The sequence below is a fragment of the Cebidichthys violaceus genome, unplaced genomic scaffold (assembly GCF_023349555.1).
Source record: "Cebidichthys violaceus isolate CVI_PGR_0920_01 unplaced genomic scaffold, fCebVio1.0.p SCAF_105, whole genome shotgun sequence".
Taxonomy (NCBI): Eukaryota; Metazoa; Chordata; class Actinopteri; order Perciformes; family Stichaeidae; genus Cebidichthys; species Cebidichthys violaceus.
In genome coordinates, this window is record NW_027176269.1 from 143,251 (window position 1) to 162,754 (window position 19,504).

A 19,504-nucleotide genomic window follows, 5' to 3' on the forward strand; every position below is an offset into this window, starting at 1 on the left:
TGAAATGAGGTGAAAGCCTCAAATCCATCTTTCATTGGATGACACAAAACCAAAATGTTGATTGGATCAATTATATCTATTATACCCAGCAGTGGTTCATTAATTACACAACTGAGGCTCTTAGAGCACTAGGAGAACAGCTACAGGAAACAAGTAGAATGGCAAAATAGACAAGCATTAGACTGGATGCTAGCTGGAGGTTTGGAGCCCATCGCTGTACTTCTACCTGATAACACTGCAGGAACAGTCACTGCGGCCGTGTCTAACTCAGAGGGCTGAAACAGGAACTGAGAAACAATGCTGGTCGGGGGGATGATCATGGATTGGCTAGAACAAACGCGTCAGTGGAGAGCAGAACAAGTGCACTGATAGTTCTCATTGTAATCTGTCTGTTAGCTTGATGCATCATCCCCATCCTCAGGGAGACTCTGGTCACCCAGACGACCACGGTGGCAACTGCAAGGATGACAGCGTTTCAACTTGCTGAGATGACGATCAATTCACCAGACTTGTTCCCTATTCCTGAGGACATGACGGCCCCAGAGTCTGACTCACCGGACTCAGAGGAAGAGATTAGAAGCCACAGGTACCGTGTGGTTCTCAACCTCCTCATGGTGGTGACCCTCTGAGTATATATATATATATATATATATATATATATATATATATATATATATATATATATATATATATATAAACGTAGCGGTTCACACACCAGACAGGCAGCACTGCTCTCTGAAGAAGACACACTAGGAAGATGTCACAATGTATTGAGACAATGTATATGTGAGACTTGAATGAATGCAGCCCAAAGTCTTAACAGAATACAAAATATATAACAGTAAATATAAAATGTGTATTTTACTGGTACACTTTTGTTTTGGCTTGTGTAGTCTATATTTCTGACTTATACATTTTTGACTCATGCGTGTTGTTGACATATATTTATACTGTGAAACCACAGGCACATGCTACTTGTGAAGTATTCTGCACAGCCTACGTTACATGTATAACTTGTTACAGTGATACCAATATGGCCCATTTTGATATTGTGTTATTCTACCTGACACAACACCATGTTATTGTCCTAGATGTCCATGGAAGTAAGAGTGTGTGAAGTTATATTTTGTTCAACTATTCTGTTATCTGCACCCTAAAGGCAAATGCTTACTTTGATGTGTTTTGTCATTATTACATTTCATTCCTATGGTCTAATTAATAATTAATCTAATTAATAATTCTATTCGTACAACCAAACAACGTAAACATGATATCATGTAGAAGGTATGACAATCAACGCAACCATAACGGGGATCGTCCAAAAGCTGATAAAGACTTGTGAACAAAGGGGAGCGGGGGGGTCTTGAGGGACTTTATGCTAGGTTTCCACCTGCGCTTGTATTGATCGACACATTGATTGTTGAACTAAGTAATTGTTGAACTAATTGGACTTAAATCTCCCAAAGGGGGATTACATGGTATCAATGTATGTTACGGTATCATTATGTGTTCTATGTTCTCTCGGGATCGTCCAGAAGTGATGGTAGCATCCTCATCAGTTAACACGTGTTCATGTCTCACCGCAGTAGGTAGCAGTAAGCTTGAGACATGCAGACGTGCTCTCAAAGAAAGGTTGTAAAAGAAAGGATGTACAGATGTACTGCAGCTTGTTCTTTCTCAAATGAAGCGTATTTAAGTCTCACAATGATCTCATCTCTTACTGAATCCTGAATTTCCTCTACATCTGCTTCTGCAGAAGCTGCATCCGACGGTCTGGCCCTGCTGCCCAAGATGACCTCATCGTTTAGTGGTGTTATGTCAAAGCAGCCAATCCCTTATTCATGTGATCATGCTGTGAATGAATGTCATATTCCCTCACGCAAGTGGAAAACAGCATAAACACACACACACACACACACACACACACACACACATATATATATATATATATATATATATATATATATATATATATATATATCATACATACATACCGACTTACTGAAATGTGCTGTTGTATTTGTACCTTCTATGACTTGTCTCTAATATGAATAGCAGCTGAAGTACCACGTTGGATCGGTGCTTCATGTTGCTGACGTCACTTGGGAGATGCTTCCACCACGTGGACGCGGACTGTCATGAACCTGTGGGACCACCAAGTAGATGGAGTTCAATTTAAACCGGAGTCACGTGTGTCTGATTTTGGGCTCGTCTCTGCGGGCGATGAAATAAGTGTTATTGTATCATCACCGTGTGTCGCATCACGTTGTTGGTGATATTCTTGGTAACTTTTATGATGTTGCCTTTTTTTTGCAAGGTGACGTAGAGACAACACTTGTGTATCTTCTCATTCTTGTATTAAAGAATAAACACGACATCATGTTTAAGCGTCACATAAACATGAAAGCCACGTGTGTCGAGCGCTGCTTTTATTTCGTTGACCGGAAGCCTGCCTCGTGCGGTTGTGACAGGCTGTGGCGTCTCTCAGGTACCTTACTCCAACTGAGGCCATTCTCGGTGACGTTTACACCTGAATTCGGTCGTAAGACGGTAGCCCTCTCGCGGGCCCCGTTTTCCGCGGTTTTCTTTTTTTAATTATTTATTTCCGTGTAAACTGCGGTCTTGATTTAAAAACATTGATGGTCGATAATTTAGCCCTGCGTTGAGGGCCCCCGGGAGAAACACACAGGATTATAAAGTCACGTCGGGCTGATTTTTCGACATGGCTCGACCACGGCCGCGGGAATACAAGGCAGGAGATCTGGTTTTCGCTAAGATGAAGGGATACCCGCACTGGCCGGCGAGGGTGAGTCGAGGATGCGGCCGGGCAGGGAGCAGAGGGAGGCGGGGTTGATTTACACAAACAGCCGCTGCTTCTCTGCAGGCGCCAGGACAGGGATGCTCCGGCGCGGACTCCACCGCCACATCTAGTCTGCTCCGTTATGTTACCGGCGACCGAAACCTCAGCTGAAAGCCTTTTCTTTTTTACATTATAAAATAATGGAAAGCGCACATTTATCGGGCTCCACGTTCTCAGTACGTGTCCCGCTACGTTCAGTTGAAACGTTATTCATTTCCACTCATTAGTTCAACATGTGTGTGTTTTTTTTTCTGTTCATTTTGTCGTTTGCATTGCGCCGGTTTACCTGAGCTGACCTCAGGTAAACCGCTGCTCCAACACGACTACCGCTGCACCGCCTCGTGCCGCACATGAAGCCGTGTATGGAGCACGCTGGAGCCGCCTGACAGCAGACGGAGCGTGGCCTCACATTCAATGGCACACATGGGTTGTTAGCATGTTGTGAGCTGGATTCCCACAGTGCAGCAGGCAGCAGGCTCCATCTTTAATCATGTTTAACCTCCTGAAACAAATGACGTGGAGCATCTTTCTCTGTACTACAGGTCTGACTGACGCTGTATGGGACCAGGACACAAGCCATAGGATCCTCCTAGTATATATATATATATCTATATCATGGTAGACATGAAGAGATGACCGGGCTGCTGAAAGAGGAGTCTAACATATAAATAATATAACAGTAACAGCTTCTCTCTCCCTGTCCTTCAGATTGATGAGCTTCCAGAAGGAGCCGTCAAACCGCCCGCCAACAAGTACCCCATCTTCTTCTTTGGGACCCATGAAACGTAGGAGCCTTTCCCCCCTCCAGGACGTGCAGCATTCCTCTCACGTGTACCGATAGTTAAAGCACAGCAGCTGCCTGCACTCAGATCTGTTATAGTAATAGGAGTTATAATACAGCTGCACCAAATCGGGATCGGTAATAGATTTTGAGCTTTGTGGGGCTCAGTACTGTTGGAAAAAGATTGGAATAACTTTTTCCAGTACCTTTAATTTAGGAAAGTTCATTCTTTACCGTGGAATAGTTGTATAACTGTGATTCTATATGCAAACACTTTATTTTAAATAAATGGGGTCAACTGGGGTTTTACCTCTACAGGTTGTTACAGGTTGTTACAGGATATTACGGGTTTTTACGAGTTATTACGGGGTATTACGAGTTATTACGGGTTATTACGGGGTATTACAGGTTATTACAGGTTATTACAGGTTAATGCTCATGGTGTTGAGGTTTGAAGTCGCTCAGCATCTTATATTTTTCTGCAAAATTGTATATCTTTAAATGAGTAAACTTTTATGCGTGATGATGTCGAGTTTAACTCGTGGCACACTGTGGTTTTCCCGACTGTCGTAGTGAAAGTAACAGCTGTCCGTCCCTCTTCTGTAGTGCATTCCTGGGCCCGAAGGATCTGCTGCCTTACAAGGAGTATAAAGACAAATTTGGCAAGTCCAATAAGAGGAAAGGCTTCAACGAGGGCCTGTGGGAGATCGAGAACAACCCCGGAGTCAAGTTCACAGGCTATCAGGTCAGCCGGCACTCTACTGTGTTTGTGGTCTAGAGAGAAGACAGTGGAGGGGGGGGGGGGGGGGGCAGAGATGCCAGACAGGTTTGATCCTGGACAAAGCCACACTGTTGCCTCGCAGTGTCAGACACAAATGAACGGGCTGACGGCGTTCATTTTGTCTCACATTTACACGTGTGAAGCGTCAGTTGTCTGTGGAACCAGACATTTCTGCCTCTAGTTTTATGACCGGAGGGCATCTTTCACACACAGGCCATCCAGCAGCAGAGTTCGTCGGAGACGGAGGAGGGGGGGAATGCCGCCGACGGCAGCAGCGAGGGCGAGGAGGGCGACTCTGTTGAGGACGAAGACGACAAGGAAAAGCTGAAGGGAGACAAGACCGGATCCAAACGGAAAAAGACGGCCACGTCCAAGGTACCTCAGCTGGTTTAACACACGGGACGGATCAGGCTGGATCCATGAATTCAGAGAAAATCTAAAGATATGGCATAAACGGTACAGACCGAGGTCATCCGATCTGTGTCATCTGTGGCACTTAGTTGACTGATAGCATTATTATTTTACTTTTTTTGCGGATATTGCGACAATATTGCAATCGTGAATTCTTTTGGCCGTTATATTTTTAAGCTAGATGTAAACACAATATTTCCCGATTTTGCTCATTCAAAATAAAAGCTTTTGAAACGCAAAATAACTGGGGGGACTTTTATTGTGAAGAATTTTAAAATGTGTTTATCCACCGTTTTACAGCCGCTCCTTTGACCACGAAATATATCCGATCACTGTCCGGTCAGTGTCAAGTGTGGACACAGTTGAGTTCTGATCTGGTGCATCTGATCGCAAAAGTCCCATTGAAAGGACAAGTGTTACGAACAACAACAATTCAGTGTCTGTCTACACACCGTAGGCACAGCTACGGGACTTATTGTTCAGTGTCTTGCTCAAGGACGCATTGACATGAGACTAGCCGGGGATCGATCTGCCAACCCTCTGATTGAAAGGCGGCCCTGCTCGCCACTTAGCTACGGTCACCCCCCATCACATATCATCGACACGTGAAGTTGAGGACGTAGTTACAGTATTTGGAGATTTTGATTGTTTGAACCAGGCGGCAAGCTCCTCCTTAATACTTGCATTCTCTCTAGTGTCCATCAGGGGGCGACTCCTCTGGTTGTATAGAAGTCTAGTCTAAAATGACTCTACTTCTCTCTAGTGACCACCAGGGGGCGACTCCTCTGGTTGTATAGAAGTCTAGTCTAAAATGACTCTACTTCTCTCTTGATTTATTCCCTCAGTAAACATTGTAAACATGAGTTTATGGTCTCAATCTCTAGTTTACAGTCTTCTTCAATACAGCATGATGTTCATTTAGTACATTATGCTCCATTTAGAGTCAAACAGACCATAAAGAGGGGATGATTTAGGGGCGGGGCTACACAGTGATTGACAGGTCTCTACTACTACCAGAGACGTATTCGACGTCTCTACGTCACTCCTCCTCATTCCAAATATGGTCATTTGCGTTCACTGGTTGCAAAAAGCCAACATGGTGACGACCAAATCGCCGAAACTCGAGACATCAAAACATCAGTCCACAAACACACAAAAGTGTGACGTCACGACGACTGCGTCCTCCTCTGAGGAGCACACAGGCTGTGGTTTGGAGTAAACGGGGTTGGAACGTGTACAAACAGGTTGATGATGGCTTCTCTGGATCTGGTCTCCAGTAAATGGATTATTTCCTCCTGTTTGAGTAATGTTGGTCTTTTCATGGGATAAGGCCGGCCTTATCCTCCAACATATGTCTGCTGTGTATTTCCATGGGGACATATATCAGACCTGTGAGCAGCTCTGTAGTGTATCAAGGTACTTTTCTGTTCATGGACACAATGTTGGCAGTAAAGGGGTTTGATTCCTTCATTCTTCCTGCAGCCTGGCTGATCACTCGGCCTTTCTGTTGTTGCTGAAAACGACACTGTGGCTCCACTGTGAGGCATTCCTCCACATTTTACTCATCTAACCCTCTGTTCCTGTTGTTCTCACTGTGTCCATTAGGCCGGTCTCTGTTGTTTGACCGTGCCTTTATTTTGAAAAAGAGAAAAGAAAAGCTCGGCCGTTTGAAGGGATGGCGTGCTGCAGAGCACTGCCACAGTGTGTTACTGTACCAGTGCACGAGCCTCTGCTGCTGTAAAGGGAAGCAGGTTGAAAAAGTCACATGCATCCTGCTCCTCACTTAGCAACCGCTGTTGCCTAGCAACTGGGCTCTATTACGCACAGCACATGTGGTGCATCCGAAGGAATTTTGGCACTCTTGTGGAGCTGTGTGTGTGTGTGTGTGTGTGTGTGTGTGTGTGTGTGTGTGTGTGTGTCCTGTCACATCACTGAAACACTGTGCATGTGTGTGTGAGATTGTGTGTGTGTGTGTGTGTGTGTGTGTGTGTGTGTGTGAGATTGTGTGTGTGTGTGTGTGTGTGTGTGTGTGTGTGTGTGTGTGTGTGTGTGTGTGTGTGTGTGTGTGTGTGTGTGTGTGTGTGTGTGTGGTTAGACAAAGGAACTGGAATCTCCTCAGCTGAGAAAAGATTAAATGTGATCTCTGTTTATCTGGGTGATGAGAGGCAGGAACAATCATTTGGTTGTTTTCAAGCCCACACACACTCACACACACACACACACACATTATCAAATGGTGAAATTATTAAATTTTGCTCGTTCCGCCATGCTTTAATGCTACACTGGTTACAGAAACTGATCTGAACAGCAGGCTGTGGGTTGTGGGCTGTGGGCAGCGTTGGGTTTTAACGGCTACCTAGCTAACCAGCTAGCCGCCGTCCTCCTTCCCGGCGAGCTGCGACCACACTTAACGACCCCGCTGACCTGTGATCTCGCCATAGCAGCTAACAACAGTCACCATTTTATTTTGTAAAACCAAAACATCCTGTCTGAAAAAAACAAACCATAAAGCAAAATAATCCGATTTGAAAGTCTGGAGCTACTGAAACCATGTCAAGTTAGACGATGGGTGTATGGATGGATTGAACAGAGTTTGATCAAGGGGTTGATGAGTCACGTCGTTGTCGTGTGTTATCTGAAACACTGTGTTATCTGTGTGTGTGTGTGTGTGTGTGTGTGTGTGTGTGTGTGTGTGTGTGTGTGTAGCAGAAGTCTTCCAAGCTGTCGAGGATCTCATCCGTAGAGGACGACCTGGAGAAGGACGGGAAAGATGACGAGCAGAAGAGCGGCTCCGAGGGAGGAGACCCCGACAACGACATCATCCAGAATACCACCGACAGTAAGGTGGGACTCAAAACACGCTCGCATGTTCACTACTCTAATCGTTCACTAATCACAATTCACAAGTGTCTTTCTAATTCTTTTGACCTGACGTTTCCCACTTTAAAAAAATGTACTCTGTGGTTTCCCGGAGATTTGATAAAGATACAAATCATTTTTCTGTCTGAAAACGACATAATATTCACTTAATGCTGATTTTTTTTGTGCTTCCAGTTCTAAGTAATTCAGTTCTTTCATCAAGTTTAGAGCTTTGAGCCAAAGTCTCAGCTGCTCTTGGTCCCTCTTTGGTGGAGGCCAGTCCTCGGGGCTCGCACCGCACTGTGAGAGGACGATGACCAAAACTCTCCGTCTTCCTCCCAGTCGTTCTAACATCCTATCGCAGTGCAGGCCGGGCTGCCCGTCGGTTAAAGTTGACATGCGGACCTTTGTCTACCTCTTGTGACAGCGAGAGCATTTTCAAAAACCATGTCGACGTGCTTCAGCGAGCTCACGGATTGGCATCACTCACTGAGCTCTGAAACAGAAGTACGATTGCAAAAATGACACAATAAGCATAAGGACTATACATACTAAATGCGCGCTAGTTTGTGGCTAGCGCCCTCAATTTGCTCCAGCTGTTTTGGCTTCCGAGCACTGCGACAGGACACGCCCACATCTGGATGTCAGGGTCATGTCTTTCTCAAACCCACACAGAAAACAGAGCCTCTGTAAGGAGTGATTGGCGACCATGTGACTGTTCAGGACGACACGTGATTCACATATTTTATATGTTTTATTGTTTAGTTACAATTTAAGTTATTGTGTGCGCATGGATCTGCACACACACACACACACACACACACAACTAATTCCATTGCCGTCCCCTAGTGTTTTCATAGCAGCCTGTCTGGTTTGTCCCTAATATTTTCATAAAATGTGTCGTACTGAATGCAGCTACAGCCCATATTAGTTGTATTAGTTATTATTAGTTTATTGAACCCCGGCATGGAGTTGGATCAGGAAATGAACCATCCCACATCAGACACATTAGAAGGCAGCGTTCATCTCGGTAACAATGGGCCTAAAGGTTCTTCTGGTTCTAATGAGTTTCTGTTCTGAGTCCACAGCAGTACATTGCTATGCTCGGTACTGCTGGTTCTCCAAACTGGGCACAAAAAGCCCATTTGTGGGAGCGGACTCAGGCTGTTTTTATTCCCGTAGGCGTTGTGTCACCTCGCTCTAACGTCACGGCTGTCCTTTTGAAGTTCTTTCTAATAACAGTTTTCTCTTCTTTATCTACTGAATGTATTTGTTTGAATTATTTCATTGTATTTTAAATGTCTCCTATATGCAAAGCACTGTGGTCAACATGTGGTTTGACTGTAGTTTTACTAACAACGATGCTTATAATACCTGTTTCTTTACTACTGCGTCCTCCAGAACCAGCTGCTCATAGAAGAACATTAAGAGAAGAAAGCGTGAAATCATTCCCCGTAGCTCAGCTGTTGGGAAGCATCAACGACATGATCTCTCATCAGCGCCATCCGCTGGCCGCCATCGTCACCTCCACCTCTCCGTCGGACTTCCAGTATGTGTTTGGTATGACAGACGCACCCACAGTGATACCGGTAGGGTGGTGGTCATCGTGTGGATGCCGGGGTAGAAGCTCTGAAACTTAATGCCATGGGCTCGCGTCTTGAACCCTCTGAAATAGACGGGTTCAGATTTGTATTTCGCTTTCATCCAGTGACTGAATGCTTGTAGGTTTTATATTGTGAAGTATAGGGTATCTAAAGGGGCATTAAGTACTTGACTTGACTTTGGTCGTGGTCTATTGGCAACGATTACGCGTTGTGATAATGTTAGCTGTGTTTATACGGAGCTTTTCGCTACTCGACTCATGCTACAATAGCCCTATATATATATATATATATATATATATATATATATATATATATATATGATATTATATTGAAATTAAAGGTGTACCCTTTCATAACCTGTTAAGTGACACTTATTTGTGAAGCAATAGGTGGGCGGCTCCCTTTGCCCCCTTTTTAATAACTGCTTCACATAGCGGTAAAATGTCAATCGTTTGCCTATTTCTTGTTGTACACTTATTTGTGATTATCATAATTAATTACACTCTACCAAAAAAAAATCATTTAAAGCCTTGTCAAAATAGTCTTATCTGAAGGTCTGCTTTCGAGGAACTATTAACTGCATCAGCAATTGGGAATAGACATGAATATGTTCATAGGAATTTTTAAAATGGACAGTTTTAGTTCGCTAACACGACTTCTTCAGGTTTAGACGAACACATTTGACATGATGGAAAACAGCTGGACCCCACAGTTTAAAGGCTTTTAAGCCGAATGAGTCGGATTTTCTGAAGAAACAGAAATGTGTAGACTTATACACAGAAATGATCCCGTTCAATCGTCCCTTTGGACCCACTACAAGTGTGCGGCAAATCATCCTAATTGAATGCCAGTGGGCGTGGCTTCTGGCGTCGTAGAGCCGGGGAGGAGGGGCCAACTTTGACTGGTGCGTTTACATACCTGCAACCGACAAATCCTACTCATTCTGCCTTTAAGACAACGAGGTAACTTTAAGACGTGGTGACTAAACTACGATAATTTGACATTTACTTTATTAAGAAGAGCTCGAAAACAGGATGTGACATGGTTGTCTTCATCTAAAGTTCTAATCCGTCGTATTGATCCGCAGCCCCGTCACTCACTAAAGAACATTAAAGTAGATTACTTACTGCCTCTTTAATTGGTGTTGAAAAGTGACTTGTTATGTTTGTTCAGGAGGTCATTTTAAACAGTAGTTTGTGAAATCCGTTACAATAGAAATACAGTATCAGTGCATCTCTACTCTGCATGTGACATGACGTAATACAGTCGTGTCACTACATGTCACATTTAGGCCAGGAGCAGCAGTGGGTTAGAGTGGCCCGTGTTCTTCTTCATAATCATTCATAGTGTGGATAGACATCTGTATTAATACCGTGCATACCTATCTGTATCACTCACGATCACATGTCACTGTGTACAAATGCATTTGATAAGACCTCCATATATATATATATATATATAAATATAAATATATATGTTGGGTATTGCATTGTACTGATCACTCTAGTTGTAGCTTGAAATTGCATTTTTTACGAGGATAATTATGGGAGGGACTTACGGATTATTCAGTAACTTTTAAGCATCATCCATCACCATATATGTTACTCTTTTATGTAACCAAAAAAAAAAGACGAATGGAAATACATAGATAAATGTATGAAGTGTTGTGCACAACTGGGTTACACATTGTAACTCGAAAATTAACTATAACGGTATATTTTACTCTTGTCGTAGAATATAGGACCAGTATTCTACTCGGACTGCTCTAGGTCTCATCTTTTTATGGGAAAGTGATGCATCTGTTCTTCTGTGTGTTCTGTGAAATAGATCACTGTATATTTCAAAGCTTCTTTTTTTATAGTGGCATGCTCTACTGTTGTGCTCATTCTTAGAGAAAAAGTGTCCATTGGTTCTTAGCTTAAAGTCAGATATTTGTTGGTGTACGAAGGACATGTGGGGGGGGGGGGGGGGGGGGGGGAATACACATTCCACTTATTTTCTGTTGCCTTGTCTCAACGTCTAAAGCCTGACAGTAAGCTGAACCACATTAACTATCCAAGGAAACAGAGAGCTGTGAAAATGGTTTTTCATCTGAAACATTGTGACGAACATACAGAGTAATAATGCATTTTAAATCCCCAAACTTCAGACAGTTTACTTATTATGGTTAAAGATGACACCAGGCTACTCTGTCTTTTAACTCTGTGCCAGTTGCCTTTACTTTGCTTCAGCTATTGTCGTCATGAGAAATATAGACCTATTTATTTTTTTGATGATAGCGAACACCCCTTGTGTATGTAAACTCATGCTTCTTTTTCTTTAATTTTAAATTAATTTATTAATATCCTTAAGATCTCTGTTATGCTCGTATTTGGAACATGTTTTGCATTTTCAAGGTTTGTAATTTACTGTAAACTGTTTTTTGCTGTTTATGGACGAGACTTTTACTAAATAAACTCATTGGAATGCAGAGTGAGGCTGTAATCCATTACACCACGAAACTAAACTGTAACATGGGTGAAAAATCGGATCGGATAGCTTCCAGCTAGCATGCTAACGTTAGCATGCTAGCTGAGGTCTTTCTGGACTTTTCACCGAACTGCCAATTGACTTCTCACAACATAGCAGTAGCGTATTATTTCCCCTTTAACATAAACATTACTAAATAGAGTATATAATGTCATATAGTGTGCACTGTGTATGCATTATATAGCCTACTGCACATCAGTGATACTACACACTGTCTTTTAGTCCATGCGGCGCCATTTGTACACTATGATACAACCTAATAGCCGTTTAATTGGCTACTTTCAATTTGCACGCTTGCATTTCTGGGTATTTTTTCTAGAGCCATGACGCAAAGGTTTACGTGCATGGACAACATTATCATCGATGAGGCTGCAAAACGTAAATGTATGTATAATATATGTGTCCAGGTGGTGGGATCCGCCACGTCTGCGCAGTCACTGCTCCCTATGCGCAGTCCGCGCGCAATATTGGCCCTCGTTGGTATGCGTGGGACTGACGCATGCGTAATAGGTATCGAGTAATTCGGCGCTGAAAAGGAAGGAGCCTACTTTTGTAGTGGTGCGACCAAAGCAGCGCTAGCGAGGGGGAACCGCGGAATTCATTTAAAACAGCGTCTACCGAGTTGCTTTGCTTTCGAGCGTCGTGACAAAGCGCAGAGTTTGGACCATGGCTGATAAAGAGGGTAGGTTTATCACAAGTACCTATCGTATAAAGCGGTGGCCCGCGTGTACCGCTTTGTGTGCGCGCGCCACGGCCGTTTAACTCTGAGATGGGTGCTAGCATGACATGTTAGCTTAGTAACGCTAAAGTCCTATGAGGGGGTTGGTCTTAGCCGGTCTGTTTGCTGTTCTCGGTGTTACGTTTTTATTCCAATTTTTAAACACGTCAAGTCAAACCTCTACTCTTTAAATCAAGTATAATTACAGCCAATGCACCAGAAAGCATATATTTGAACTTTGTTTGCTTGTTGTGACGCTGCCACAGCCCCCATCATCAAAACTACGCCGACACGTTAGTGGGAGGTAGCGAGCAATAAACCAATTATGAATATATGACACATGGTTAAAACCAGAGTACTTCACCAGCTATACATCTAAATAGTTTAGTGTAACGTCTTGAATCCCCAGCAGCTCCAGCAGGACTACACTGGTTATTCATGATATGTTAGCTTAACTGTAGCTGTGTGTGTGCCTGATCAACTGTCTCATATTGAATGTGTAACTCTACGAATGGAAATGGCTCATTTACTTGTAACTTATCTCAGTTTGTTCTGCTGAAGTGTACGACGATGCGGTGGAAGAAAGGGTCATCAATGAGGAGTACAAGATTTGGAAGAAAAACACACCTTTCCTGTATGATCTGGTGATGACTCATGCGCTGGAGTGGCCTAGCCTCACTGTCCAGTGGCTTCCAGATGTCAACAGGTATTTACATGGTCTCCATCCTACTGCTCATAAAGTGTGGTTAAAATCCCAACGTGTGTCTTGCTGCAGAGTATGGATTAAAATCATGTCCATTTTGTGGAACTCTGCAGGCCAGAGGGGAAGGACTACGCCATTCACAGGCTGGTTTTGGGGACCCATACGTCAGATGAGCAGAACCACCTCGTGATCGCCAGCGTCCAGGTACCGAATGATGACGCCCAGTTTGACGCCTCGCACTACGACAGCGAGAAAGGAGGTAAATAAACCAGGAGCTGCCTTGCAGGAGTACTGCAGTAGAATACGTCTAGTAGTAACGCGTTACCACTTTAATGGTGTTTTCTTACTCTGTAAGGTTGGGGGAGTAGGTGTACATTTGCCATGCATACAAGTTGACATTGTAATATTTTTATTATTTTAACCAATCGCCAAAATAAATAGTGTGCCTCTGGAGGGCTTCATCAAACATGTTATGATAGATGCTGGTCTTGTCAGAACCTGGTTTAAACTTAGCTCAGACATTTTATATGGTGAGGGGAATTATTAAGAGTCAAGACCCGAGTCATGTGCTGAAACTGTTTTATTCTGTCTTCCAGCAGGTATGTTGCCCCGCTGTGTGTACGTGTGCTGAAGGTGCTGCCTGAGGTAGTATTAGTATGTTAGTGGGACCACTGAACACATTTTGAGGTACAGTCCAAGTCTAAAACTCACGACACACAAAACCAAACAAGCATGCTGCAAAATGAAGGGGTGAAATCTTAGTTTGCTACATATTGGTCTGTGAGAAACTTTTAAGTCCTGCTCTTACATTGTGCTTGACCACAGCTGCTGCAACCTCCACTCAGAAATGGATGGTCACACTGGTCACCAGCTTCAGTACATTCATACATTATGGATTTCTTTAATCAGCAAAAATACAGCTTGGCAATAATGATGTGTTCTCTGTGGCAGATAGCGATATGTTCACTGCTTGTATTATTCTAACATGCAGAATAAAGTGAACAGGACAACACATGTTTATTTTTAGATTATTTTTTTAACACCAACTCAATGTCCCAACAATGAAAAATATATTTATCGTTATCATTGTTTGTAATAAACTCAGTTTATTTAGTATTTGCCGTTGGACTCCCCTGTGCAGGTCTTTTTGCCCCTTTTGTAGCCGTGATGTTTATTGTGGACTGTCCTCGTGTGCTCTTATAGGATGCTGCTCTTCACTGACTACATGTGCGTCTTGATTTTTACTACCGTCAAACCAAACGTGTTGGATGAATTGCTCTTACCAACGGTTTTTGTTGCCGTTATGGATGGAACGAGCATCGTCTTTGAATGAAATATAGACAGGCACCGACAATAGAACAGAAGAGACACAAATCATCATTCAAAACCAGATTGACGTCAGGACAAGACTTTACATTATCGGAAAAGAATCATTTATCATTTATCTGCCACAAGTATTCTGCATTCCTAGTGAAATAGACTAACTGACCAACCGAGGTTCGACCTGCACTGGTCAAGTGTCCATTTCCTACCTTGAACGTACTACAGTCTGATTGTGTTCTCTTGTCAGAGTTTGGTGGATTTGGTTCAGTAAGCGGGAAGATCGAGATCGAGATCAAGATCAACCACGAGGGAGAAGTCAACCGAGCCCGCTACATGCCCCAGAACCACTGCATCATCGCCACCAAGACTCCCACCTCTGACGTGCTGGTCTTCGACTACAATAAGCACCCAGTGAAGCCAGGTTCGATCACTACATGCATCCCAATGCACACAACTCCAGTGACTGGCACATCCTGAAGGTGAACGCGGTGTTAATGTACGTGTTTCAGATCCCAGTGGGGAGTGTAGTCCCGACTTGAGGCTGAAAGGCCACCAGAAAGAAGGGTACGGACTCTCCTGGAATCCCAACCTCAGCGGCAACCTACTCAGCGCCTCTGACGACCACGTAAGTTACGAGAAGTAGAAGCCAGCAGGGCCTTCACTCCTGGTGTTTGAGAATGTGCCAGAAAGAAGGGTCCAAAGGTCTGTTCGGACTGTAAGCGGAGTGAATTTTACACACACACACACACACACACACACACACACACACACACACACACACACACATCTTCTCTTTAGATGGTGCAAATTTAGGCAAAGACGTGTTGCTGGAGTTCAAAATGTTGAAGCCTGGCTGGAGAAACGTGTGCTGATTCCAAAGCTGTAGGGCTCCACTCTGGAGCAGGACTGGTATACTGGCAGCGGGGCTCGGAGCTCTCTTCAGGGGCCGCCGATCCCCAATCACCACGAAATATAAAGGGGTCACTGTGTAAAACCTGCCAAACAAACATCTGTTCCACCGGTGACGTTTAGGGTGGAAAATGAACGATATTGACTTAATTTAGAATTTTCTCACATCTTACTGAAAAATGCATATCAATGTTTTGCTTGTATTTGTCCATATAATGCATGTACTTTCCATGCATTTGAACTACTTTGTATACCGTTAGGTTCTGCAGTCTTCTGTAAGCTTATTATACATTTTGTCAAAATAACTCGTAGTGAAAAAGGCGTAAGTAGCAGTATTATGTACTACAAAATGTAAGTACTGTAGTAAGCTTGTGAGGAAGTTGTTGGTATGCCCAGTGATGCAACAATAATGGGTTGTGCTCCCCCTCTTATTTCTCCGCAGACCATCTGTCTATGGGACATCGGGGCCGGCCCAAAGGAAGGGAAGATTGTGGACGCCAAGACCATCTTCACCGGCCACACGGCGGTGGTGGAGGACGTCTCCTGGCATCTGCTCCACGAGTCCCTGTTTGGCTCAGTGGCCGACGACCAGAAGCTCATGATGTGAGCGGCCGTCCGGTTTTATCAACGGGGACGACAGATTCCTCTAGTTAGAACTGCTCTATTTCCTTGTTGTGGTTCTGAACAAATACACTGAGGTCCCCGCTGCCTCTGACTCTCCTCACTCCCCCACCAGATGGGACACCCGGTCCAACACCACGTCCAAAGCCAGCCACGCTGTAGACGCTCACACTGCCGAGGTCAACTGTCTGAGCTTCAACCCCTACAGCGAGTTCATACTCGCCACCGGCTCTGCTGATAAGGTAGAGATGAAGAAATGCTCTCTGCACTATAATTGAATACATTGGAATAACTGTTTATTGCAGAGCTTGTTTTGTGTCTCTCAGACTGTTGCATTGTGGGATCTAAGGAACCTCAAACTGAAGCTCCACTCCTTTGAGTCCCACAAAGATGAAATTTTCCAGGTAAGAAACTAAGTTGCTTCTTAATGTTGTTTATTTATTATTCAGACAAAGCATTGTCTAAATGTCAGTCTGCAGTTAGAAAAAAAGTCTTGTGTAATATACAAGCGGCCAACATCGTTTCTAATAACTCATAATAAAAAGCTGTCATGCTCCCCACTTCCTCCTGGTAATGCTGCTTTGTGAAGAACAAATCTGTGTTGAAACAATAGAAATAAACAAAAGAACCTGTCTGAGCATCTATGTGATGCAGCATCTACCTGATGCAGCATCTACCTGATGCAGGTGAGATCCTGTGTTCATAGTCAGTCATCACCAGAGAGACTAGATGTTCTTCTGAACGAGACCACAGAGTTCATTTCAACAATCAAGGCTGCACACTCTGTATCGGTGAATCGACTCACCTGGCCAGTGAGCGATGCTGTATTCACTCATTCACCGTCCTGAGGCGCCATGTGCTTACTGATATTTTGATTTGGTCAAATGTGTGAGAGGCAACGGAGTCACTAAACTCAGTTCAGTGGTGGATGACTCACTCTCCAGATTCAGAGCTTTAAATATAACCATAATTATAACCATTTAACGTTAAACACTACAATTTGTCAAAGAACATACATTCTATGGGGACCCACTCAAATGAGGATCTTGGGCCTATCAACATCACTGGTGCTGTAAATACAAAGCTCATGTTGACCCCAAATATGAGCTCATAACTCGTAATAGTTCCAGCAGGTGAGGAGAAGCACAGAAGCTCGTTGTGCACCAGGCCATGCTGCTGACTACAAGTCCATCAGATGAGTCACTCGATGCAGTTCATTTAACAGACACAGGCACTCTGTAGATCCAGTTACGCCTTCACGTATTCCACCAGAACAGATCCGTCTCCTAAACAGAACCGTGTTGCTGTATGAGCATGAGGTTGACCTGCCAGTGACCGACTGTCCAACTCATTAGGTACAATGGTCTCCTCACAACGAGACGATCCTGGCCTCCAGCGGCACCGACCGGCGCCTCAACGTCTGGGATCTCAGGTAATGCCTCATAATCTATACCTTTTGAGTTTTGAAATATTAACCCACTGGCTTCAACAGTACAGGATCATACCGGGAACAAGTGAGTCGAGACTGACCAGTATTTGATTTTGAGACCAATATTGGTGTTTGAGCAGCTAGTGTACGGTGGCTTCATCAGAGCTCTCTTTCTTATTTTCTTTTTCTAGCAAAATTGGGGAGGAGCAGTCGGCAGAAGACGCTGAGGATGGCCCACCAGAGCTGCTGGTGAGTGACGCCCTATAATCAGGATGACTGATTGTATTCATCGTCACCTTTAGAGCGCCATGAGATCCTTAGCCGTGTCACTAACCATTGGTCAATGACCTATTAACATCATGAAACAGAACAAGGAGACTGTGAATTCAAGCAGCGACCTCTCTCACGCTCGCCTGTTTACTTCTGGCTGTTATTAAAATGCTTATCTCTAATTTACGCCTTTTCTTCCATCAGTTCATCCACGGCGGCCACACGGCCAAGATCTCTGACTTCTCCTGGAACCCCAACGAGCCCTGGGTCATCTGCTCCGTGTCCGAGGACAACATCATGCAAGTCTGGCAGATGGTGAGGACAGCTGCCGTCCATCGCCCACACAGTTATTGCTCTGTGGGCTTATGATAGCTCCAGTAGAACATCGCATTTCAGTCAAAGACAACTTCCTGGTGGGGGATATAATGGTTGACTTGCTGCTCACTGGCTGTGTTGGCAGATGTTGACGTCTGCACTCTGAAGACCAGTAGTAGTAGTAGTAGTAGTAGTAGTAGTAGTAGTAGTAGTAGCTACACTTGAAAGGAATATTTTGTCAGCCACAGTGGTCGGGATTTATAAAACGGAATGGGTTGTATGTTCATGAGTCCTCTGAAAACATGTATGCATATTTCTTTGTGCGTAGAGACGGTTTTAATACATTTGGCCTCAGGTGTGCAGCAGAATTCATATTGTCATCTCATTGTTAGGCTCAACCCAGCATCAAACGTGAGCTGAAGTAGAAACCTTCCTGCATTCATTGATGAGTATGTGCTCCTCTTCCTCACCTCCTCCCAGGCGGAGAACATCTACAACGACGAGGAGCCAGACAACACCCCTGCATCCGAGCTGGAGGCTCAGGGTTCATAACACGGCACGACCCCACCTCCCCCTCCCCATCCCCCCCTCCATTCTCCCCCTCCAGCCCGTCATTTCCCTCCCTGGCTTATCAAGTGCAAAAGTAAAAGTCTGCCATCCGCATGAATGAACATTAAGAGCTGGAGACCGCGTGGACTCCGCCCTCGCTGACTGACTGACGGTTGGATTCCGGCCCATCTTGCTTCCACTTCACCGCGGCCCAGGTACCCAACGGCACTTAGAGTAGGATAAGAGTTTAAATGTGGTAGCTGCTCAGGTGGTAGTCTCTCCGGTGTGTGGTGAGGGGGCTAGTACAGAAAAGCTTCATGTGTCACTACAAGCTGTTGGTAAGACCGGTCAAAGGGCTCATGCACGGAGAGCATGAGAAGTGTCATTTTACATTGTGACTTATGAGTAGCTAGAGACCCACTAGCTGGTAGGCTTCCCTCCTGAAACCTGATCCACATCAGTCCAAACCGTGATTGGTTAAAAGCTCTCCCTCTCCTAGGAAGCTGTCTTTCATACTTTGTTTCCCACCCGTCCTTTAATAATCGTACCCTTCATGGCTTCCCTTTGAAGAAAACTTCCCTGCTGTTCATAAGGTACATAAGCTCTTCAGTATTTGGATGAGTGGAAGGTGTGGGACTAAATTAGTGCACTTGAGGGAAAAATAAAAAAAACATGTTTCCTCTCCTTTCTGTTGTTACATAATGTGAAATTGCCTTGTTTTGTTTCCTGCACCACAAATTGCAATAAAACTTTTATAACTTTTCAAAGATTTTCCATTTGTCTTTTTTTAAATGTCTTCAACCTTTAATGCAAATAACACGCGTTGACTTTACTCTCAGGAA

General features: G+C 44.1%; 2 protein-coding genes across 7 annotated transcripts; both read left to right on the forward strand.

The window, feature by feature from the left end:
* Window positions 1–2,497: 2,497 nt before the first annotated feature.
* LOC137888487 (hepatoma-derived growth factor-related protein 3-like) lies at window positions 2,498–11,266 on the forward strand. 5 transcript variants are annotated; one of them, XM_068731907.1, is made up of 6 exons: window positions 2,498–2,806; window positions 3,569–3,645; window positions 4,248–4,386; window positions 4,636–4,797; window positions 7,540–7,677; window positions 9,094–11,266. In XM_068731907.1, the coding sequence occupies exons 1-6, from the start codon at window positions 2,723–2,725 to the stop codon at window positions 9,118–9,120; spliced, it is 627 nt and encodes a 208-aa protein (XP_068588008.1). In that variant the 5' UTR covers window positions 2,498–2,722; the 3' UTR covers window positions 9,121–11,266. The 5 variants fall into 5 exon arrangements, with proteins under 5 accessions (XP_068588008.1, XP_068588012.1, XP_068588017.1 ...); XM_068731911.1 differs by having other exon boundaries at window positions 7,543–7,677; XM_068731916.1 differs by lacking the exon at window positions 2,498–2,806 and adding an exon at window positions 2,873–3,036.
* A 1,088-nt stretch (window positions 11,267–12,354) lies between these two features.
* On the forward strand, window positions 12,355–19,423 carry LOC137888519 (histone-binding protein RBBP7). Of its 2 annotated transcripts, none has more exons than XM_068731928.1 (12): window positions 12,355–12,507; window positions 13,090–13,249; window positions 13,360–13,505; window positions 14,814–14,990; window positions 15,079–15,194; window positions 15,921–16,081; window positions 16,215–16,341; window positions 16,426–16,503; window positions 17,455–17,531; window positions 17,720–17,777; window positions 18,003–18,113; window positions 18,594–19,423. In XM_068731928.1, exons 1-12 carry the CDS (start codon window positions 12,492–12,494, stop codon window positions 18,663–18,665), a joined length of 1,299 nt encoding a protein of 432 aa, XP_068588029.1. In that variant the 5' UTR covers window positions 12,355–12,491; the 3' UTR covers window positions 18,666–19,423. The 2 variants fall into 2 exon arrangements, with proteins under 2 accessions (XP_068588029.1, XP_068588035.1); XM_068731934.1 differs by having other exon boundaries at window positions 13,105–13,249.
* Window positions 19,424–19,504: the final 81 nt, after the last annotated feature.

Coding starts and splice junctions, on each gene's coding strand:
- LOC137888487 (XM_068731893.1), top strand. CDS start 3,351: ATGTTTAACCTCCTGAAACAAATGACGTGGAGCATCTTTCTCTGTACT. Junction 3,453..3,568: donor CAAGCCATAGGATCCTCCTA/GTATATATATAT, acceptor CCTGTCCTTCAG/ATTGATGAGCTTCCAGAAGG. Junction 4,387..4,635: donor TCAAGTTCACAGGCTATCAG/GTCAGCCGGCAC, acceptor TTTCACACACAG/GCCATCCAGCAGCAGAGTTC.
- LOC137888519 (XM_068731928.1), top strand. Junction 13,506..14,813: donor CTACGACAGCGAGAAAGGAG/GTAAATAAACCA, acceptor GTGTTCTCTTGT/CAGAGTTTGGTGGATTTGGT. Junction 16,342..16,425: donor CCACCGGCTCTGCTGATAAG/GTAGAGATGAAG, acceptor TGTGTCTCTCAG/ACTGTTGCATTGTGGGATCT.